Source organism: Equus asinus, chromosome 7 (genome assembly GCF_041296235.1).
Source record: "Equus asinus isolate D_3611 breed Donkey chromosome 7, EquAss-T2T_v2, whole genome shotgun sequence".
NCBI lineage: Eukaryota > Metazoa > Chordata > Mammalia > Perissodactyla > Equidae > Equus > Equus asinus.
Window position 1 is genome coordinate 81582090 of NC_091796.1, and position 23937 is coordinate 81606026.

General features: G+C 44.0%; 1 protein-coding gene across 2 annotated transcripts in view; it reads right to left on the reverse strand.

The window, feature by feature from the left end:
* Positions 1–303: 303 nt before the first annotated feature.
* The window catches only part of ZFYVE1 (zinc finger FYVE-type containing 1), a 46845-nt gene continuing 23211 nt past the window's right edge, over positions 304–23937 (reverse strand). For both annotated transcript variants that reach the window (XM_014835738.3, XM_070514021.1), the window contains exons 4-12: positions 21197–21411; positions 10186–10292; positions 8076–8184; positions 7426–7523; positions 7217–7334; positions 5306–5476; positions 4089–4269; positions 3509–3622; positions 304–1950 (exon numbers count right to left, since the gene is read on the reverse strand). In XM_014835738.3, coding sequence (XP_014691224.1) covers positions 1718–1950; positions 3509–3622; positions 4089–4269; positions 5306–5476; positions 7217–7334; positions 7426–7523; positions 8076–8184; positions 10186–10292; positions 21197–21411 — 1346 coding nt within the window. In that variant the 3' untranslated portion in view covers positions 304–1717. The remainder of the gene's footprint in view (positions 1951–3508; positions 3623–4088; positions 4270–5305; positions 5477–7216; positions 7335–7425; positions 7524–8075; positions 8185–10185; positions 10293–21196; positions 21412–23937) is intronic.

The following is a 23937-nucleotide window of genomic DNA, read 5'->3' on the forward strand; positions in this document are numbered from 1 at the left end:
ATGAGTTATCATGCTCGAAAGGAATACCAGGGACAATCACAAAGTTCCTGGTCCCAGTTAGCAAGCTGGCCTGGGGCATGCTTTTTATGTAATAGCTGGGGGAAATGTATGATAATGGCTTTGTGGTATTCAGCTACATTTTTATTTTTTTTTAAGTTCTTGTTAGAGAATAAGATATTTCAGGTAAAATATAACCACCCTAGAAATAGACCTCTCACTTGGCTTCTGTGAAAGCCACCAGCTACTTTCTCATCAAGCAAGATTTACTGAGGGAGTGAAAGGAAAGAGTCCGCACAGTCCATATTGAGCAGGAAGATTCCTTTATAATGGCGAATTGATAATACACAGTACTAGAGTAGGGCCGCAGTCGCTGGGCCACAGGAGGCAGTAAGGGAGCAGGTCTGAGAAGGACCAACATTCCAAGGGCTTACATCACACTGACACGCACGCCAGGAACGACCGCCACGTACCTCCCCGAAGCTCGGCCCACCCACCAGTTCAGTCAAGAACTATGTCACTTTTAATTCTTCGTTTTGGCCAGTGAAGATAAAATCCACCACAATGACAGGATTTCAGCACTTCAGTCTTTCCAGTCACGATAGATATGGATGTCCAAGCTCTTGATGAGAAACAAAAGTTCTTTTGACTTCTCTTGCAAGAACCGGGGAGAGAGAATTTTTTCTTAATGATCTGTTGAAATTTTATATATTCTTAAAAAAAACAACTAACAGTCCATTCTGTGCTCTGTTTCCCTGGAAGATTTCTCATGATCACCCCTCCGATTGCTAGAAGGGTCACATGTCCGGGGAACAAAGAATTAAGACACTTCAAAATAAGCGATAAAAATCCTAGTGCAACACTCAGAAGCGGATGGCGGGCTCGAGGGGCTGGAGAGGGAAGGAAGCAGGCGGGCAGCCTCTGGGAGAGCGGACTGGGCACACAGCAGCATCAACAGGCAGGAAACACTGCAGGGGAAGGCCGGTCTCCTCCGGGCTCTCCCCAGGTACAAGGGACGCCACGTTCCCTGCACGCTGACTTCTCAGGGCTGAGGACCCTACCCCTCACCCCCCACCCACTCTGGTGACCTGCACACTAAGTTAGGTGGTCTCACTGCAACAGCTTAGGCCAAGAATCGGGATCCAACTCCAGAGGGCCCAGGTCGCTTCCCTCCAGGCTATTCCAAGCAAGAAGTACCTGGGAAGCTAATCTGCCCAGGCAGCTGGGAAAAGGCAAGGAAAGGAGAGGCTTCGAGGGCTCGGAGAGAAGCAGCGAAAGGTGACTAGCAACGCAGTGGCTTTGGACTGGGCTCGGTTTTGTGGGGAAGACCTGCTGCCACTGCCACCTTAGCCCTGTGCTGGGGACACATGAGTGAGTCTTTGCAGCCAGCAGCAGCCTGAACACACTCCACGCTCCTTTCATACGTATATACGGGTATATGTCTTTATTTTTAACTGAAATAAATGCAACGGATTCAGGTTCATTCCCCTTTGCTATAAGCTGCTCGGTCCCCTGCCCTGAGGGGTTCACGCCTTCAGGCCTGCTCCCAGGCTCACCCCGGCCCATCTGCCCCACCCCCCACTGTGGGAAAGTGGCCCCAGGATGAGTAGAGGGCACACACCACAAGAGGTGCCCAGGAGGAGGGCCTACCTCAACGAGACTTCAGTTTCTAACCCTGAGAACCTAAGGAATTGTGAAGGACTTGGAGAGGGAGCTTGGGTTAAAGGTCACCGGGCTTTTTATTGCAATTAAAGCAGACTCGGACAGGATGGTCCCAGCCTCGAGAGGGGACAGCCCGGCGGTCATGGGAGCACTCGTCACAGAAGCCCTGTCCACAGGCCCGACAGTGGTGCTTGGAAAGCTTGATGCTGAACTCCTTCCGGCAGTTGTGGCAGTGCAGGATCTCGTGGTCGGGCACCCAGTATGCCGGCCTGGCCGCATCCTTTACCAGACCTGCGGTGGGGAAGGAACCACAATGGGTGGGACACCCGGATCCAACACCCCGAGTCCCGCCACACAGAAAGGCTCCCTCAGACACTTCACAGGCTCACCATCCAACTGCGCACACGATCACCAGAGCGCTTTTAAAACACACAGACGCCCAGCCTTCACCCCACACCACCCAGGGCAGAATCCTGGGGCTGGGCCTAGGCATGGATATCTGCATATTAAGCTCTCCAAAGTGCAGCTGCATTAAGAACCGCTGGCATAACAATAAAGAAGTCCGGACTTTGGAATGAGGTCATACCTCATTCAAATCCCAGTGTCACTGAGCACGAGTTAATTAGCAGCTGCAGGATTAAGAAAGGTTACTTCTCAGGGCCTTACCTTACTTATCTAACAACCCACCTTCAAGAGTGGTTATGGGCATCATAAGAAATAACGTGTCTAACACACTGGCCTGGGACCCGACAGCCAGCGAGTGCTCAGCAGATCACGGCTTGGTGAGCCCAGCTGGCAGGCTCTCTGGGCCAAGGGCAGCCCCTGCCTCTCTCAGGTACTCCTGAGACCAGATGCAACCTGAGCTACAAGCCCGCGCAAATCCATCTCTTTCTACACCCTTGAGTCTAAGGCTCCTCATCTGTCCACATCTGAGCCACAATGATTAAATCCGATCCAAGCAGTTTTCATCACCACCCACCCAGGAGTTCTTGGTCTCTCCCCAACAATGGGCTGAAACACCCCAGGCCAGCCAACCCTGCCTAAGCCCTCCACACTGGTGGGTTTTCCTTCCTCTCCCTCTTCCCATTCTGGTTACAAGTACCCCTCACATCCAGAGCTGAGAAGCTATCTTAAGTCTTAAATGAATAATAGCTTGGCTATGTGGTGGATTAAAGACAGCCACAAATTCTTTGACAATCCTGCCCGCTCCCTCAAACCGAGGCAGGCTCTATGATTAAAGGAGACTCACAGCAGAAGTGCCAGTGTCCAGGCCCAGGCCTTAAGAGATTGGCAGCTTCTATTTTCCATTTCCTGGAACATCAGTTCTTAGAGCCCTGAGCCACCATGGAAGAAGTCCAACTACCCACTGAAGAAACCACATGGAGAGGCTGGAGGCTACAGGGAGAGAGAGGCCTCTACTGAGCCCAGCCTTCCAGGCATCCCTTCCAAGGCACCCATCACATAAGCGAGGTTGACTTGGCCCTTGAGACCAGTCCAGCTGCCATACTGGAATGTCGGGTAGGAACTCCAGGCAATGACACTTGGAGCAGAATAATTACCCTTCCTGACTCAAAGTTGTGAGACATCATAAAATGATGGTTGTTTTCGGACTTTACATTATCAGGTAGTTTCTTATGCAACAATAGATGGTATAAGAGGATGGCCCCCAGGAATAAATACAAAACCACCAAGGTATGCAGCAGAAGCAAGCAAATGTCAATTTTCAGTCAACTCCCTACTGCCCAACTCAATCTGCATCAGCAAACCTTTGACAAAATGACAGCCCAGGGCATTCCAAAACCACTCACTCCACATTCACTACACCCAAGAGAAGCAGTGCCAGGCCCACCTAGTGGTATGTCAATGGCTGTCACCACAGCTCCCAAAGTGTTCTGCACGGCCTCGCCCACCTTCCGAGCAATCAGTGTCCCACCTTCATCGTCCGCCTGTGCCTCAGTGACATCTGTAGACAGTGAAAAAGGCAAAGCTGTCACCTCTCAGTCACTTCCCAAATGGAAAACTCAGGAGGCAACAGCAGAGCACTTCTGGATTCTTCTCCCAGAGAACCATAGGCTGTCTTATAATGATGGCAAGGGTCTGTGCTGTGGGTCAGGTGACATCTGTTAGTCCTTTACCACAACCATCTGGAGTTATTTGTTAACCTTCCTTTAAAGTAAGCCAGAAAGGTTCTAGGAGCATGACCTAGAACCTTCTCCAGGGAGAAGACTCAGTCTAAGCCATGTCTGATAAACACAGGACCCTGTTAACAAAGAGTTTAGAGGATGACTGGCCAAGACCAGGGGAGCAACTGCTCTCAGCAGAGGATGCCAGCAGGAACAGGGCTGGTGATGTGGAGTCCAGTTCCCGACACCCAGTGCCAAGGAGAGAGGTTCCCCCTTCCACCCTCGCAGCTCCCGGCCCCACGTTACCTAACTGGACATTCCTGGCTTCATAGCAGTTGTCACACACCCGCACAGGTGCAGGGCCCCAGCCCCGCTCGGGCACTGGCCGGGTCTTGGATGAACAGCTGTCACAGAAGCCCTCCCCACAGGCCCGGCAGTGATGCTTAGTGTCGTTATCTTTGAAGGATGTAGCACACTTGTTGCAGCTCTGTTCCAAGCCCAAAACAAACAGAGAGGCAGGTATCACTCATGTCTGCTCAGCTGAGAAAGTCAACAAGACCCGGGGGAGACCCCAGGAGCATCTTGGAATGGCAGGACCCCAATAATCCTAATGGAGGGGACCTAAGACCCCTAGCCACACAGACTGCCCCCACCAAACCACAGCTGTGATTATCATTTCCTTCCAAGAAGGACCTGGAAAGGCACCTCAAATCTATTTGGCTGAGTCACAGGGTTCTCAGAAGGGACTACGCTAATTCTAGCCAGAAGAGCAACAAGAATTCATTTTTTTCACAGTTCTGGGAAGTTGGTGAGGAGTGAGTTTCCTGTCCCAAAGTGTTTGGGCCAAAGCTGGGTCCTCCCTTGCTGTGGGTGCTGAGAGGTTTATGTATCAAGTGGAGGATGACCCTAAATGACCTCTAAAGGCCACTTTTCCTCCAGATTCTGTACACGCATACCTCCGAGATATTGCAGGTTCTAATTCCAGACCACTGCAATGAAGCAAATGTTGCAATAAAGTGAGTCACGTGAATTTTTTGGTTTCAAAGTGTACATAAAGAGTTACGTTTACATTACACTGTAGTCTATTAAGTGTAACACAGCATTGTCTAAAAAAACAATGTACATACCTTAATTAAAAAATACTTTACTGTTAAAAAATGCTAACCATCATCTGAGCCTTTTTGCTGGTGGAGGGTCTCATAAAAAACGCAATTATCTGCAAAGTGCAATAAAGCGAGGTATGCCTGTATCTATACCTCAGACATCTAACCAATAATTGGCCCTTGCAGGTAAGGAAATTAAAATCCACCACAAACAAAATACATGCAGAATAACCCAAAGGGAAATCAGTAGGTGAAGAGGACCCTGGCTGCCTCAGGGTACCCCACCCTTTCCAATACTCTGGGAGCAGAGCTGACGGAGAGAAATTCTGCGCCCCACTCCCAGAACAAGCTCAGGACAGGGCAGAGTGGCACAAGCAGCATGGCCCGTGCCAGGAGGCGGGGGTGTCCTGCATACCGTACCAGGATCTGAGAGTTGGGCCTCCAGTAGGCAGGCGCGATCTGGTCTGTCAGCCAGGAGGTCACGGCCTTGGTGGGCCCAAGACTGAGCTCAGACACCGACTGAGCCATGAAGTTCATCCCGTCCAAGAGGCGCTGGGCAGCGTTGTTGTTGTCCTTCAGAAATCCATCGGTCTGAAAGGAAAAGCAGGCTCCTGTCAGGCTTGGAATGAAGGCCGTAAAGGAAGGAGAGAGGGGTCTCGGGTGGGTCACAGCTCACCATGGCCAGTTCAGAACCACAGGGGCCCTGCCAGAGAAGAACGGAGACAGACCAGGAATCTCTGTGGCTTCTAGGCATATCACACCCAACCAGTTATCACTGATCTATTCTCTTCAAGTTGACCATAAGACTTGGGGCACGGCTGTTCAATTCAGGCCTTACTTTGCCCACAAGCAAGATATCCAATCCAGGAGATACTCGTGTACAGATAACACCTCCTCCAGGAAGGCCCCACCCCAGGCTGGGTTAGGAGCACTTCCACTCAGTTCCTCTAGTACTTGTACACACACCTCTAGGAATCCTACTTCCATGTAGAAGTGAAATACCTGTTTATGTATTTGACTCCCTATTAGACTGTGAACTCTCTGAGAACAATAACCTATCTTTTTCGTTTTTGGATTTTTCTAAGTATCTAGTTCAATTCTGGGCACATAACACTCAAAAATGTATGTTGAAACAATAAATAAACGAGTGAACAAACAGAAGGGGAGAAGACTGTACACCCTAACCCCAAGGACTATGAGGAATGTAGCCTAAAATAAAACTATGTTTATTACCGTTTTCTTGGAATAAAAACTATCTTACCATAGAGACGATGGCTTTTACAAGAAAGAAGTAACACAGATCAAAAAACAAAAGACATTACTATAACAGCCTAGTGAGAAAATTATACTATTCAAGGCCACATTAAATCCTTGAGACAGGATGGCCTGGACCATCATGCAAAGGGCTCCAGAAATGAGACCACACCACAGTTGCAAATTTCAGTGGGGCTGGGAACTGGAACAAAACAATAAGGAAATCATCAATTTTACCTATAGGTAAATGGTACCCATAGGATCCAGGAAAGCTCAAAGGTGGATCTGCAGGTAGGCCTATTAGGCTGACCGTAGGCTCAGGGATCACCCAGCAAGGGGAACACCAAGTAAAATAAGTCCCTTAGAGAAAATCCATGAAGGGAAAAGGTTCGGATGTGTTGTGATGTATGCATAACTCCAAATGTGAATTGTGGTTTAATGTACAATGAAAGCACCATAGCACTGCCTCATAAACAGGTGTTTCCAACATCTTAAATTCAAATTAAAAAGTAATAAGGATCTATAGTAACGCTACTTCTTAGAATATACTTCAAGAAAATTTCCCAAAACAAAGGATTTCTTACATGAAGATGGTCACTATAGCATTTTCTTTGATAATAAATCATACACAGTAATAAATGTCCAAAAAGAAGGGAATGGAGAATCAAACTGTAACACTAGATAGAGTATTACACAATGACTGCAAATGAGAATCATGAAAAGTGGAAGCAATGTGGAAATAAAATTGTGGTATGAGAAAAAAAGCAGATAAATGGCATGTAAATTATAAATACATCTATACAAACATATGCATTTGGAAAATGAAAAAATTTTCATTTGCTAAGGCAGTATAACTAAAGATTTCTAGTTTAAGTTGTGCTTCTAATATTTCTGCAAGAAGGAATCAAAATAATTACAGGTCTAGAACAAGAAAGGCTCTCCAGATCAAGCCCTCCTAAACCACCAATATAGTGAAACTCATGGTTAACCTTAATTCTAAACAAGTTCCACTTATCCGCACACATGAATAACTGAATGATACAAAAGAAAGAAGATAAATAAACAAAGAGCTCTTACTCCAGGCCACACGTGCACAATCTCCGTCCGCACCACTGTATCCACAGGATCTTGGTTCCCAAACCAGTACTGACGGCTCCGGTAGACCACGCCACAGTTAGGACACTCGATCACATACCTAGGAAGAAGGCAAATAGAGATTGTTACCCAGCCAGGTGCCTGGGGAGACAAACACACCAAACGACCCTTAGCCACGTCGTTTAACTCACCCGGACCATGCGTATTTTGCGAGGCCCATCCAGGGGGAGTCGGTGGAAGCAGATGTCTTGGGTACTACGCTGACTTCCTTGCCTCTCTCATAGCAGGCCTGAAACATGGGGCACTCTGCCAGCTTCTTCTCTGTACGCCAGACCCATGGCCTCTTCACAGCCCTGTCCAGCCCCGCTCCCCGCAAACCATACCAGCTGAGGGTTTACAGACCCTGAGTTTAGCAAATCAGAAGAAAGTTCATTTCTTCAAAGAAGCCAATGCCCTGAATGATCATGAACTGAATGTGCACCCATCCCAGGCCCCAAAACTGAGCCGTAAATTATACCCCTGTCACAGACAGGAGAAATCAATCAAAATTGGGCTCCTGAAGAACACTTCTCTTAAGAGGAATGAATAGTCAATGTATATGACCCTTGCCTACAAGCTCAACAGAATAAGGGGAAAACAAGCTTCAAAAAACAAACCAAGGAGCCCCAGCAAGAAAGACATGTGAGTTCTTTTGGTTACAACTGAGGAGAAGTTCCAGATATTCAATATTAATATCAAATACTTTGGATGCAGCAAAGAGTGGCCCCAAGCCAGTCTTTCCAAAAGGAAACGGTGACCAGCCAGCCAGCTGCTGGAGCAGACAGAAGCGTGGAGGACTCACCTTGCAGGTGTAAACTCGGTTGTCATACTGGTGGGAGTATCTGCAGCGGCTCTTGGCTTCATGGGGTACTCCTTCCTTCCCGTGATTCATGCTGTTGTTACATCCAGCCCTGAGTGAAGCCCAAAAGCTGACAATGAGGTGGCGAAAGGAGCCAATGCACTTATGCAAAAGAGTCTCACCCTGAACCAGACACAGGGCTGAAGCCAGACCTTGGTTGTTAACCGGGCCTGAATGCTGAGCACAGAGAGGGCAGTTTGTCACAGAAACCCACATGCCTCTCACACCTGTAATCAACAGCATGACAAAGGTAGAGCAACTATTACCCTTTCGTGAGAAGCAAGGGGGAAAAGGAGGAATCTTTTCTTGGAAAAACCACCTGGCCCCTCAGTGGAACGGGGGAGTCAGAAGACACCACCTTGACAAGAGATGAAACCTGAATGGCTCTCAGGAAACTCAAATCTCCACACAGCATGATATGGGAAGTTTAACCAGAACAGGCTGCCAAGATGCAAAACAAAACCTAACCCCCCAAATTTGGCAATGCGTTAAGAGGAGGCTTAAGCTGGACAAGAAAACCTTCCAAATGAACAGTGAGCTCTGCCATCCTGAATGCAAAAACAGAGATCAGGACTTCAGAATTTCACTATGACAGAAGCAAAAGTGAAACCCTGATGAGGCTCAGTTAGGACAGAAAAGCGATGATCCAGCAGAGCCTAGGCCCCTCTGGCTGGGCTCAGGGGGCAAGCAAAAAGGCAGGCAAGTCTCACCGGCAACTAGCATCCCTCTTCCCTCTCCAAGACAATCCTTAGTTCTCCCTAGCCCAGATCATATAATCCAAGAGCCAAGTCCTTTTTACAAATTCAAAGCCAAGGTGGTTCAGTGCCCAGCAGGTGGCCTCCAGGGTTCAATGCAAAAAGGCCATTCATAGCAGAAAAGGCTCAGGTCTCCTCTAGATGGGCCAATGTGGAGGACACGAGCAGTGGTCCTGATGTGAGCAAAGACAATTCAGGGGTGGGGGAGTGTCTACGGGACACGGAGACTGCAATCTAACCCTGACACACAGCATTTAAATCCCCTGGGCTCCATCAGACAAGTCACCAGACTGTGCCTTAATAGCCATCAACAGCTCAAATTAATCCAGTGATCCTCAAAGTGTAGTCCCCGACTAGCAGCATCAGCATCCCCTAGGAATTCACCAGAAATGCAAATTTTCAGGCCCTACGTCAGACCTACTGAATCAGAACCCATGGGGGCAAGGCCCAACAATCTGTTTGAACATGTCCTTCCGGTTTTTCTGATGCATGCTAAAACTGGATAATCACTGCTCTGATCCCCCTGTAACAAACTGTGATCCATGGGCCAGCAGCACAGGCATCACCCAGGAGCTTGTTAGAAATGCAGAACCTCACCCAGACCTGCTGATTCGGTCCACATTTTAACAAAATCCCAAGGTGATGCACACACAGATTAAAGCTGGAGAAGTACTGCCCTAACTCAATGTTCTCAACTAAGGCCACACATTAGCATTCCCTGTGGAGCCTTTTAAATACACCAATGCTGAGGCCCCACCCCAGCTCCATTAAATGAGACTCCTTGGAGGTGGGTCCCAGGCCTCGGTAATTTTGAAAGCTCCCTGGATCATTCTAATGTGCTCTAAGCGTTTGCCTTCATAGTGAAAGGGATCAGCTGGGATAGATACCCACCGCAGCACACTACACACTGGGCTGCCAAATATTAGCTGAATAAATGGAATGACTAGGATTTAAAGCCCTGGTAGGAGAAATATAGAAAAACAGACAACCTCAAGTTTTCTGTGGTAAAAACTGCCCCAACCAGTCAATTTCACATCTAAACCAGGTTGGAATCTTCAGGGGATTCTCCATAACCATGTGTTCTGGAATCCCCTGCAACCTCAAAGTGTGATTTCCACAACCACTAGGATCACCTGGGAACTTGCTGGAACTACACCATCTCAGGCCCCACCCCATCCTTAAATCAGCATCTGTGAGTTAACCAGACCCAGGTGATTTGCATGCATACTGAAGTCTGAGAAGCACCATGCTAGTCCTCTTTTCCCAAGGTGTGGAGATGGATGGCTGGCCTCACTTACCCACAGCTGAGGCACAAGGAGGAGCAGGTGAAGTACTCATCTGGAAAAAAGGAGCTGTGTGCCATCTGGTCATCGGGGATCTCACCGCTGAAGCGGTCGCTCAGTGCCTGCCAAGGAGGGAAGGACACATGAAGGCACTCTGCAGAGCGCCCTGCGCTTGGGCCCTTCCACTACTTTCTAAGATCCCCTCACTGCGGGCGGATTTCTTACAGGCTCCACAGCCAGAAGAGGGAGCCCAATGACTTCTGCTCCTTACCGTCAACCTTCTTGGCCCAACTTGCACCAATCCTCACCACAGGGAACCTCAGAAAGAACCAGCCCATTGCCCAAGAGGTCAGAAGTAAGCAAAGTTACTGTCCTTTCCTAATTACCTTGGAGGTTACAAACTTCTCACACACTCAGTCATACAAAACCACCACGGATACTGACTGATGCCCGTTTCATCCTTGTGAAGCTGGTACCAAGAAACCGAGGCTCAAGAAGGTGGCTCGTCTTGAAGTCAGGGAGAGGCAGAGTGAGAAATGAGCTGGGAGTTGCCTGGCCTTCTGTCCCTTTCTAACCACAGGCACTCAGTGGAGTTTACTATCTCAAGGTAGAAAAATGTCAGCCAAAAAAACAAAGAAGAATTATTATAGTGTCTGGCAGCCTTTTATCAACTACAGTAACCTAAAAGGCAGCAAATGGTCAAAATAAACGCCAAGAAGAAAGACAGCGTATTTGCAGAAGCAAACTGAAAATGTTATGTTGAAAGGGAGCTTCCATTTCTAACCCTCTGTGGTCACTCATTACTTTATATTGAAAGTATTCTTCAGGCTGATTTTTTCCTGCCAGGCCCTTAGTCATATGCAGTAGAAAAGTTATATAAGTTACACAGAGATGGGCTTTTCAGGCTTTAAATATCATTAAATGCACACAGTTCCAAGCTTCTAACTTTCGATCTCCCATTCTGAGGGAGCCAGGCACTATTCGGGGGAAGAGAAGGAAAAGCAGCCTAAAACAAAAGGACAAAATGTTACTTCCTTCAGTAAAAAGGCAAAAGGAATTTTAAGATGAGATTTGGGAAAAGGGCAGATTAGGTTTTAAAATAAGGTTCTCAAGCTCTGAAGAGAGTTTCACTTAATGAGAACTTGTTAAAGTTCCTTTTCCTTTTTTCAATGAAGTCTTAACACCATGAGTCACAAACGCAAGTGTTTACAAAGGCACGTGACATCCGTGTTGAGTCAGGTCAGGTGTAAGACAAGAGCAGCGGCAAGGAATGTGTCAAACTGAGGGTGCGTGACCCACCTAAGAGCTGCCAAATTCAGCTTCTGTGGGAAAACGCTCAGGCCCACAGAACACCATCAGCAGCCATGGCCGACCAAGTGCAATCCTTGACTTGGACCAAAAGAAAAAAGTTCTGTCCTCTTGGGGCTAACTTTGTAAAGAGTAACTTAAGGAAAGCACTGAGATTTTTGAGACAATATAAATGAATATACATATGCATATTAATGAGAACAAATGAGAAGCAGGGCAAGCAGAATCACTCACTAGGCTACACCGTCCTCCCCTCTCCTACTTTGAAATGCAGCCCATCCTTTGCGGGTTTTTCTGGTCTCACCTCTTCCACGAAGCCTCTCCAACCACTCTAGACACACCATGCTCGGCCTTCTACGCACACCTGTTGTCCTCAACGCCTCAACTAGGTATTGAGTAATTGGCGATGATGCAAAGCGATGGGCCAGTTGTATCTATTTACCTCCCAGACAAGAAGTTTCTACCTTTGTATCCTTCTCTAACTCCTAATAAAGGTCCTAAGAGGCATGCAACTAGGACCTCTGGAATGAAGGGCCCCAGCATCAACCACCATACGCACACACCAACCCCTGCCCTCCCCTCCTCACCTTGGCCTTGCCTCTGTGCCAGGCTTCATCCCAGGCCCACAGGCCCTCAAATTTAAGGCTAACTACTCTCTGATTGGCCAAATTACTAACAACTCTCAGGGCTAACTACTCCCTAATTGGCCAAATTACTGATTTCTCTAACAGGTGTGTGCATAACTCTCTGGGTTAACTTGTGGGAAAACAGCATTATCTTCCTATAGCATCAATTTACTGAAAGATTTGGGGAGGAAGTTATTTTTATATAACAAACATGGATACAGTTGGAAACTAAATGGAAATTTTGCATAAATAAAACACGAGTCCCCCAAAGTCATTTCAGCTTGCAGTTGGCAGCTTTGCACTCTGTGTGCCTCCATTTCTGTGAAATGGGGATGCTGGTAGTACCCCTCAGTAGGGGTCTTCCTGGATTACACTGTGATGGTCCCCACGTGGAGCACTCGGCATAGAATGAGAGCTCAGAAAACATTAGCTACCATTATTAATACCATTTTTATTATTTTTTATGCTGAGAATTTTCTTATTTTCTTCCCTAGATACCCTCACTACCTAATTCAGGTAACGCAGGAAATATAAGAACTCTCCTTTCCATGATAGCTCACTGGTCTTCACAGCTGCATCTGTGGGTGAATATTCAGCTGCAAGAATGCTTATGTATCTAAGGAGGTGATACAGAAGGCAAGGAAAAAAAAGAGAGATAACTAAGGAATGTAGAAGGTACTGAAGAGGTAAAAGGAAAACCAAAGAAGAGCCTTTTTAGCTCCAGAGTTTTTTATTTTAAACAGGTAAATGAAAGGATAAGCTAAGTACTAGTTTTCTTTGGGGAAAATAATATCAAATGTAGCATGAGTTCAACAGCTGGGTTGAATTCAGGGGGGATGCACTCCCCAGTAAATATAAAACTGCAGCCTAATAATAGTGACAGCACAAGGTTCTTTCTGTCCCAAACCCACGTGGCCTGGTTCACTCCTCTGAAAGTTCTTCAGAAAAATGGGGGCATTTCTAAGGATCTCAAGGCTTGGCGTGAAACAATCTGCAGGCTGATTCCCGTGGTACATATGCCCCTAGCACCTCCAGCACTGCCTGCCCTAGACAAATTAACTGCTGGCTTATGTTGGCCAAGGCAACAGTAAACTCTTATGACATCAGAAAGAGAAGAATTCCTAGACTAACCAGCCTCATCACTCCAGATGCTGGTCACCCATCTTCTCGAATGCTGGGTGACACAATAAGCATCTCACTTCCCTCACAAGCCACAGAAGAGCTGGCAGTCAGTAATGAATCAGACCTTGACAAGCTTCAGGAGGACTTACATGAACCAAGAGTATGGAATAGAACAGTAACTGTTAAAAAAAAAACTGACGTTAGTGTGTTTCAGATACAAGGGTAAGGAGAAACTGTTCTCCTTCCTCTGAAACCTGATTGTTCCTTTCCAGTGTAGACACTACCACCTAATCCACATACTTTGTCTTTCAAAAACTCCAAACCTCACATCATTCCAAGGTTTCTGGGGCTCTCCTCCTCCTGAGGTCCCAAAGGTGTAATAGAAAGGCAAGGAAGGACCTCTCCCATTTGAGGTGGCAAGTCTGGAAAAGGTTGCCTGGAGACCAGATGCTCTTGAACTTTAGTTGCCTTGGCAACAGTATGGCTCTTTCTATTGAACTTGTGAGGTTAGTCCCAGTCATCAAAGGCTAGCAGTGAATTTTCTGATTCAAAATGGAGATTCTTATGTAATTAATGGTGCCAACTTGCGACAAAATATAACAATAAATACTTAATAGATGCTTCCTGACGTGACAGAATTGGAAAGTCATTTCTACATTTAGAGATCAGAGACTAAAGAAGGTATTATAGAAAACCTATACGAATTCAGCTTTAAAACGGTCCTCTCAATTATTCAGAACTGTAAGTACAGACAAGAGTTAATCCAATATTCAATTCCCTTATTCAATAGGGATGTGAGCATCTCTTTTCTTTAAACAGATTATCTGCTCAGTGAGGTCATGCTCTGCTGGTAGGTATCTGGGCTGTTGCTACAGTGGAATCTGAGCAAAGGAGTGAGAGGTCAAGAAGTGGGAAATAACTCAGCTGGAAGAAAGGGACTGGGGCCTGGACCACAACATGGCTGAATGCAGGAAGAGTGATCAGATCAGCAGGAATCAGGAAACATACGGGCAAGACACTAGAGCAGAAAGAGACTACAGATCTCTCTCTCACTCGCTCATTCCACAAACTTTTCAATTTTCCTCATTAATTACATTTCCTGTTCAATAAAGAACATGAAAAATAGCACTTAGGCTCCCTTTGAATCCAACAGTGCTACATCAATCAGGTGGAACCTCATAAGGAAGATATAGCTAATAACTTTTTAAAGTATACTAATGGCATTAAAAAGAATAAGGTATTATGTACTAACATAGAAAGATATCCAAGATGCATAATTAAGTAAAAAAAGCAAGTTGCACAATATATGAATGGTATGATCCCATTTATGGAAGGAAAAAAGATATATGTTCGTGTTTGTGTGTATCCATACATATAGGCACTTATATAGCACTGAAAATTTCTAGAAGCATACACAACAAAGTATTAACAATGGTTATCACAGACAGAGGGAGGGAGAGGAGAGAAGGGGACTTGTACCTTAAACGTTTTTGTACTATGTGAACTGTTTATCACGAACACACATTGCTTTTTTTTTTAAGATTGGCACCTGAGCTAACAACTGTTGCCAATCTTTTGTTTTTTTCCTGCTTTTTCTCCCCATTTCCCCCCAGTACATAGTTGTATATTTTTAGTTGTGGGTCCTTCTAGTTGTGGCATGTGGGATGCTGCCTCAGCATGGCCTGACGAGTGGTACCATGTCTGCGCCCAGGATTCAAACCAGCGAAACCCTGGGCCACCGCAGCAGAGTGTGAGAACTTAACCACTCGGCCACGGGGCTGGCCCCAAACACATGTTGCTTTTGTAATTTAAAAAATGCCTTTAAATAACCCAATACTCAAACACAACTTATAGGAATGCCCTTTCTAAAGACAGCTGGCAATATGTATCAGGAACCTTTAAAGATGGCCACACTCTCTGACCTTCTTAGAAGTGGAATAACTATTGAGAAGGAATATAGCACAGGGTTAAAAGCAGAGCCTTGAGAGCCAGACTACCTGGTTCAAATTCCCCACCACTTACTAGATGAGTCATCTCGGGCAAATTAATTAACTTCTCTGTGCCTGCACTTCTTTACCTCATAGAGTTGGTATGAGGATTAAATGAATTAATACACGTGCAGTGCAGAGCATCGCATGTGGCATGCAGTAAGCACTATAAAGGCTGGCCAGTAGTAGCAGTGGTGAGAGTTGTAATTTATCCTAAGGAAATAGGCAGAATGTGGACAAATCCTTTAAATACGTGGAAAATATAGTAAGGAAAAATGGAAACCACTGTTAAAGTAAGGGCAGAATTACAATTGTCCCTTCATATCCGAGGAGGATTAGTTCCATGAGCCCAGTGATACCAAAATCCATGATGCTCAAGTCCCTTATCTAAGATGGCACAATATTTGCATATAACCTACACACACCCTCTGTATACTTCAAATCATCTCCAGATTACCTATAATACCTGATACAATGTAAATGTTATGTAAATAATTGTTATACTGTATTGTTTAGGGAATAATGACAAGAAAAAAAGTCTGTCCACATTTAGTTGGTTGAATCCACAGATGCGGAACCCAAGGATATGGAAGGCCGACTGTACTAAATGTAAAAAATGATCCATCCACATAAATGAAAAGCATGCAGCTATTTTAAAAGCATGTTTTCATGGAATATTTAATGGCATGGAAAAATGCTAGGCTTCAATGTTCCATGAAAAAAAGCAAGGTATATAATTGCACATACATACATCATGACCCAAATTCTCTTTTTAAAGTAGCAAAGAATCATATAATACCACAATTTATTTTTTATGCACTTAGTTTGCATTTTTTTGCTATTATAAAGAATGGTGCTATTAATATCCTCATACAGGTCTCCTTGTGTTCCTGTGGAAGAGCTTCTTTAAGGAAAGTTCCTAGAAATGATATGGCTAGAATATATAGTATGCATATCTTCATCTATACTATATATTTCTAAATAGCATTTCAAAGTGGTTGTACTAATTTTAGTTTCAACTGGCAGTTTATAAGAGTTTACACTGCTTCATATCTTTTTTGACATTTTATTGCCAGACTTTTCAGTGTCTGCCCTTGTATGATTGGGGTTCTAATCTTCATTTCGTTGATTACTAGAGTTGAAATTTCTTTATTTGTGCATGACAGTTTTTGATTGCCTCTTATGTGATTTGTCTCTCCATTTTCCCAAAAGGTTTATTTTTTCCTGAAAATATTCCTATATATTTTATCCAAAATAAAGAGAAAATCATATTTAAAGCTCATATAAATCATATTAGAACATATTCCTAGCCTTCTCGAAGTGTCTGTTCAGTGAGTTAGTGAGGAACTAGACGAGGTAAAGAATACCAAGGGGAGAAAGAAAAAACCAGGAGGAACAGGAAGCCCAACAAGTTATTTTGGCATCGATAATTTATCTGTTTATGCCCATCCCCACTCTTTTGTTCCACAAAGGATTCAAAACTATTTGTAAAAATAAATACAACATAAAACAAAATAAAAAATAAGTGGAGAAAAGAATAGACAGTCATACACTGCCATGACGTATGAAGACTTCAGTTAGAGTGTATCTTAACAGCAATAAAACTCTACCGGGTCAATTTGCCTAATGCAGACCTTAAAGGTAGCTTTTTAGTGGAGTGATAATAAGAGAATTAGTACCTTCTAATATAAAGAAGAGTGTTAAAAACAAAACAACCAAAAAAAGACAAAAACAATTTTTTCAAGGATTTAAGTTGTAAGAACCCCACCATTCTCCAGGGAGAGCCCAAAACTCATGCTTCAACAGATGACTCCTTCCCATGGACAGCAGCAGTGGGTCCCATGTCTCAGTACAGCACAGCCCCTGGCTCAGAGGATGGAAAATACAGGGTCCAGGTGAGGACACCAGTTACCACGGCTCATCAGAACTCCAGCTGACCAGGCTCATTTTAATCACAGAGAGCTTCATGAATCATATCACCTCAGAAGAATACAGTGTAACTATTTTTCTCAAAAGTGCCTAACAAACCACCCTGGAGCAGGACATCCAAGACTCCTGAGGGTAAAATCTCTGAGCACTAATTACTGCTCACAGCACGGGGTGTCCCTGACGGTCTGGTTTCAGCATTAAGCTGGGTTAGCTTTGAGAAGACCTAAGGAACTCGATAACCCAGCCATTGGCCTAGTTGTCAAAATTCATATTGATCAGATTTACAGCTCTTTGTATAACACTGTATGCATTCAGCCTCTTTCGAAAATGTTTGCAATATTTGGGTGTAATCTTCCCCTTTGACTACCTTTGAGCCATTACAAGGACATTAGCCAGTACGTCTAAGTATACTTCAACCTCAAATTCTAATTAGAAGTATGTATTTGATGAATTATTCAAATATAACCATTTCTCATAGTTTTCTTTTTCCTTAATATTATTCATAACAGTTACTTACTGAACAGTTACTATATACCAAGTACTTTGTTTCTTAAAGTATGTTGTTCTCATTTAATCCCTACCTCAACTTTATTAGGAACATTCTATTATTACCCCTATCTTACAGATAAGGAAAAAGGTTTGAAGAAGTAGAATAGGGCAAAGATTTTTGTCTATCTTGTTCTTCACTACATTTTCAGCACTCCAAACTCGACCTGGCACATAGATGCACTCATTTATTTGTTGAATGAATGAATGAACAAATAAACTAATTTCCCAAACCAAGCAGCTGGTAAGTAGCAGAAGTGGCATTCCAATATAAGTCTGACTCCAGAGCCCAAGGTTTTAACCACTGTCTTAGTCCGTTCAGGCTGCTGTAACAAAATACCACAGAGCGGGTAGCTTGTAAACAACAGAAATTTATTTCTCACAGTTCTGGATGCTGGAGGTCCAAGATCAGGGTGCCAGCATGGTCAGGCTCTGGTGAGGACCTGCTTTCTGGTTCATAGCTGGTGCCTTCTCACTGTGTCCTCACTTGGTGGCAGAAGCCAGGGAGCTCTCTGGGGCTCCTTTCATAAAGGCATTAATCTCATTCATGAGGGCTCCACCCTCATGACCCAATCACCTTCCCCAGGGCCCTCCTAAGACCATCACATTGGGCATTAGGATTTCAACATACACATTTTGGGGAGAACACAAACATATCAGCCTAGAGCAACCACAAACCTCTTTTGGAGGGGGTAACTTTTCATTATGATATAATTTCAAACTTGTAGAAAAGCTGCAAGAATGGTACAAGGAACTCCCATATACAATTTACCCAGATTCACTAACTGCTTACATTGTGCCCCACTGCAAACCTTTTAAACTCAATAGATTAAGCAAATCAGCAGATGCCCAAAGTTGTAAACCTGGGCCTGCCTAGCTTTAAGCCAAACCCCCTTCTCATATCCCTTCCCCCCCATCCCTCCCAGTCCTGGTCTCTATCCCCTGACACTCTGGGCATCCTCATATCCCAGCTCCAATCTTCTTGTCAACATTTGCCTGTCCTCTCTCCAGATCCCACACGCCCAGCATTGCCCCAAAGGCCCTGCCCCCTTCCTGCTCTTCTGCCCTAGGCCTGCAGGCACGGAAACACAGAGGTGTGTGCAAAGCAAACCACGAAAAGGAAGCAGTATTTGCAGGGATCCATTTGATAAATTCACTATAAAAATGGTAAATTAAAGAAGTGCATATTAAAGAGATTGTGTTGAAATAAAATCTTTGAAATACTAAAGACAGGCAAAATAGAAAAGAAGATGCCAAATATGCAGAAATATTTAAATAGGATTCTATATCCAACTATGTGAAATGACAGAACTGCAATAGATGTTCACTGCTTATATGTGTATATGTGTGTGTGTATATATATAGATATATATATATACACACACACCTCTTTGATATAATCTTCTACTTCAAGAGAATATAACCTAGGAAAATAATTGCAAATATAGAAAGAGCTTTTATGATATTCAGTTGTGGTGTTATTAATAATAAAGTCCAACAATCGTCATTTTGATAGTTAGACAATGAACTAATGTGCAGTTATCAAAACTATTTATAAAGACCATATAATAAATATAGTAAAATATCTATGATGTTACATGGGAAAGGATTACAAATTTACATCTATAATATGATGACAAGCTGTATTTTTTAATGCATGTCACACACACCGCAGGGGCGCACATTAAACGGTTGACAACGGCTGTGCCTATGTGGAGGGATGACGTGTGGTCTTTGATCTCACTGTTATACTCTACTGTCGCACCCACATTGTCTACACTTAAGTGTGTATTCATAATATAAGCCAGACAACATGAAATTAGACAAATGCAATATAAATGATCAATGAACAAACTGTCCAAAAATTAGAATTCTTATTTCGATAACGGTATCAACAACTTTTAAATTTCCTTTGGGAAAACTTTTCCCAGCTTTACTGGGCCCAGGGAATGCTTTGAGCAATGCATGTGTGATAAGACATCAAAATTCCATTGACACTACCTAACCAATTCTAAAATGGCAATTTTCAACAATCAGTAATACCTCAAATCATAGTCTCAACTATCTCATTCTGTTCTTGCCCATAGTGCCACTGTTCCAGTGATTTCTTGCCTGTTCATGACTATAATAATGTAGGAGTGAGGTGATAAGGCCTAATACAGTGATCTCCACCTACCCCGGTACCCAGGAGGCCTCAGATGCTATTTGATAAAGAAGGGGCAACAGACTGATCCTCAAGGGCCTCAGATGGGTTACACAGCACCTGTCATGGCTGAAGGGATAGCAGCCTACCCATGTGGCAGGCTCTCTTTGTCACAAAGAAGTAAGGAGCATCCATCAGGACAGGAGAAGTGGAATCTGTGGAATGGCAAGTTGCTTTATAACAGGTTTTTACTGTATTATCAAAACAATACATTGATACTACTGCTGAGATACGCAAGAAAAACAATTCACCTGATTTTAAGGGACAAAGATACAATGCTTAGAGAAAAGTTTCCCAAAAGATGGGCATCACTGGTATATACAAGATGAATTTTAGGGGGCACAGGACATGACTGTAGGTGATACACTGAATATCACCAAATTCTACAAGAGAAATTACTCTCGTTTCAATTCTTTTTCAAAATGTCAGATTCTGTTAAAGAGAAAGTCTCACTTAGGTAACAGTATATCTTTATCATCTCCTGAACACTTGTTAAGCAATCTTCTAAAGTCTCAGAACCTTCCATAAGCAACAGTCTCTAACAAGTATATAATGTATTTTATCTGTTGAGAGGCAGGAGAGTCTTCATGCTTATGAGAAGCTCTGCAGTAAAAGAGCCACAGTTTATGCCTGCTGCCACTTAGTATCTGCGTGTAACCAATTACTTCATCTCTCTGTGCTGCAGTTTCCTCTGCAAAATGAGGATGGTAATAGTACTTAACTCATGGAGTTGGTGTAGGATTAAATGAACTAATCTATATATAGTCCTTTGAACTTCGGTATGTAACAGTAATTACTGTTATCATGTGTCTGTTTTTGTTTTTTGTCTTGGTAAATTTCTACTTGTGATACTAGTTTTCCATTTTTAGTGATAACAAAAAAAAGTTTCCTTCTGGAATAAATTAATTTAGGTTAAAAAGAAAAAGGGAGGGCGGGGTGGTGAGTCTATAAAAAGGCAAGCAAAGGCTGTCCAGATAACTGAGCCTCCACATGAGGGCAACTCACCTGGGCGGCCACACCACCCGGAAATGAACGCTTTGTCATATCGCCTAAAAGCCTACCTTTTCTCTGCGACAAGGACCTGTCACTGTTTAACCATCACCCAAGATTCCTCTGTACTTGTGTTCCTAGCAAGACAAGATCATTCGACAGGTGCAAACTCCACTCACGCACTTCTCTTTCTTATAACCTCTCTTTCCAGACCCGGTTTCCAATCACCAGCACCAAGAAAAGCTGGAGAACTGCGTGTTCTCACCACCTACTGGTCCCCCAAAGAGAGGCACTCGGGGCAGGAGCCAACTGACCTTCAGGGCTTTGAAGATGACCCCGGGGTGCCGGGGAGATCGGGTAGTGTTGTTCTCGAGTTGCTGCTCCAGAGCACGCCGCAGCCCAGAGAAGTCCGTGGGAGGGTTGTAAGTCCTCGTGCCCTTGTAGTGAATGGAACTGAAGGCTTCAGGGAAGCGGCCCAGCTTCCGGAACCGGTCCTGGATAAGCTTCTCTGGCACCTCTGAGGGGTGATCTGGACAAGCAGAAACAGGTACGTGAACAGGGAGTGACCTTTTTTAAAAAAAAAAGTTTCCTGTCTTTCATCATAAAAGTAATACAGAGTCTGACTCCACATATATAAAGTACATAAACAGGCAGAACTAATCTATGCCGTTAGAACTCAGGTTACCCTTCCCTAGAAGGGAGCACGAGCACGGCTTCTGTGAAGTGGGTGCTGGTGTGTCACGATCTGGGACTGGCTGCATAGGTACATTCAGGTTGTGAAAATTCATCATGTTATCCACTTTTGATATGATGTGCACTTTTCTGCATGTACATTATATTTCAAGGAAGTCTTTTTTTTTTAATCCGCTCATTGTAAAAAATCCAACTTATGTCAAAACATAAAAGGAAAGAAATGTATGTCCTCTGCTCCCTCCTAGTCCCCAAAGGTAACTACAGTTCAATATTTGCCCTTTCAGGATTTTTTTCCCCTACACACTTACCAACACATACATGCAACTTGCTTTTATCACTTAATAACATACTGTACGTGTCTGTCCTTGTCATGATACGTTCTCAGAAGTTCCTTATTCTTTTTAATAGCTACATAGTCTTCCATCCTATGGACATATTTAATCATACACCTACTAATGACCATTTAGCATAAATAGCTACCTTGAAAATGCTGGTCTTGTGCTGGTGAAGCTGCAGACAAACTGCCAATGTATGACAGTATTCCCCCATAGTTTCAGCAACTTTTATCCAGAAATTTGGGGAATGGTAATACAAATGGATTCAATAAATATTTTGGAGGTAAAAGTTGGAAGGACTTTTTAATTTAAATTCCTTTAATATTTTAACAACAACAAAATCACTCCAATTAATACTGGAGATATGGCGTTAGTGCAAATTTAAAGCTAGAGTCATCAAGAGAAATATCAACAACATCAACATTCTGCAGTTAATCCCTAACCCCATCTCCTCCTGAACTTTCCCTGTGTCAGTAGCTTTTGAAAGAAGAAACAGGCAGTATCCCAGGGCAGCCCATCAGTGGCTGATTTCTCCCAAAGCCACCCAGGAGCACAGCCTGACTACCTTCGCTTCCTCCCCACATCATCTCACAGCTTGTCCCTGGACAGGCTTGTCCCTGAATCACTGGCTCCCAAATTATCATGGAAGCTTGATTCTGCTCACCTGTCAAACAGAGGTAATTCATTTCCCTACTAATTCCACCTAGAAATCCTCTATCCAGAAAAGGAACAGGATCAAACAAAATCAGAAAGTCTATGAGACAGAGAAAAATCTAATTATCAATTTGCCCCCAGTTCTGGCACCTCTTCTTCTACTCTACATAAACTCTGGCTGCCTTGGTTCCATCTTAAGGTTTCAAGAAGCAGCAATGGTATTCCAGAAACTGCTCTGGATTTAGGAGTCAGAGGACCTTGCTTTGAATCCCAATTTTGCAACTTACTAGCTGGAACCTCTTTGGTTACATAACTTAAGCTCTCTGAGTTCAGTTCCTTCATCTGTACATTGGGGCTGCTACTGACTGGGCTGAATAACAAAGATACAGTAAATTAGCATTTATTTTTTTAAAAATCTAGCATAGTGCATGGCACAAAGCAAAAAAGTTACTTTTGAAGGGCTGGTTATTTCAAAATCCTGAACTGGAAATTAAACTTTCCCTTACCCAAGTTGTAAAGATCCAAAGTGGCATAAAACTGCTCATCATGGGAGGCATCCTAACGCCGGCATTTCCAACCTTCTCTCCTTACCGGAGATTCACCTGCTAATGAAACTCTTCTTCCATTCTGGAACGTTTATATTTCTCATCTTCCCATTAGACCCAGGGCCTTCAGATTCTAACTCCTTAATATGACCCCAGTCTGTCCACTTCCCTCCTACTGCCACTGCTCTGGCTCGGCCCCCATCATTTCTCATCTAGTACCGAGCTAACCTCCTGGCTGGTCTCCCTGCTTCCAGGCACACCTCTCTAGTTCATCCTGCAACAGGCTGCTGGGGGATCTTTTGAAAATATAGACCAGATCATATAACTCCTTGCTTAAAATCCTTCAGGCTCCTGTCATACCTGAGAACCAAGTCAAGGCCATACATGATCTCAACCCTGAGTGTCTCCACCATTCCCTCCTGCACAACCTATGCTTCAGACACACTGAGGCTCTTTGTTTATTAATTCAGCAAACATCTGATGAGAGCCTACTGTGTGTCATCTTTGTTTATTAATTCAGCAAACATCTGATGAGAGCCTACTGTGTGTCATCTTTATTAATTCAGCAAACATCTTATGAGAGCCTACTGTGTGTCAGTGCTCATCCAGGCTCTTTAGATATAGCAAGGTTCCTGCCTTCAAGTAGTTTCCATTCTAATGGAAAAAGACCAAAAACAAGTAAGCAAACGTACAGGATGGTTTCAGATAGTGATAGGTGCCCTGATGCAAATGAACAGATGATGTCATGAGGGGGTAGGCACTATGGTGCAGAAAGGACCGCTTTACAAAGGGGGTGAGAGTTGAGGTGAATGTTAAAAATGCATGGCT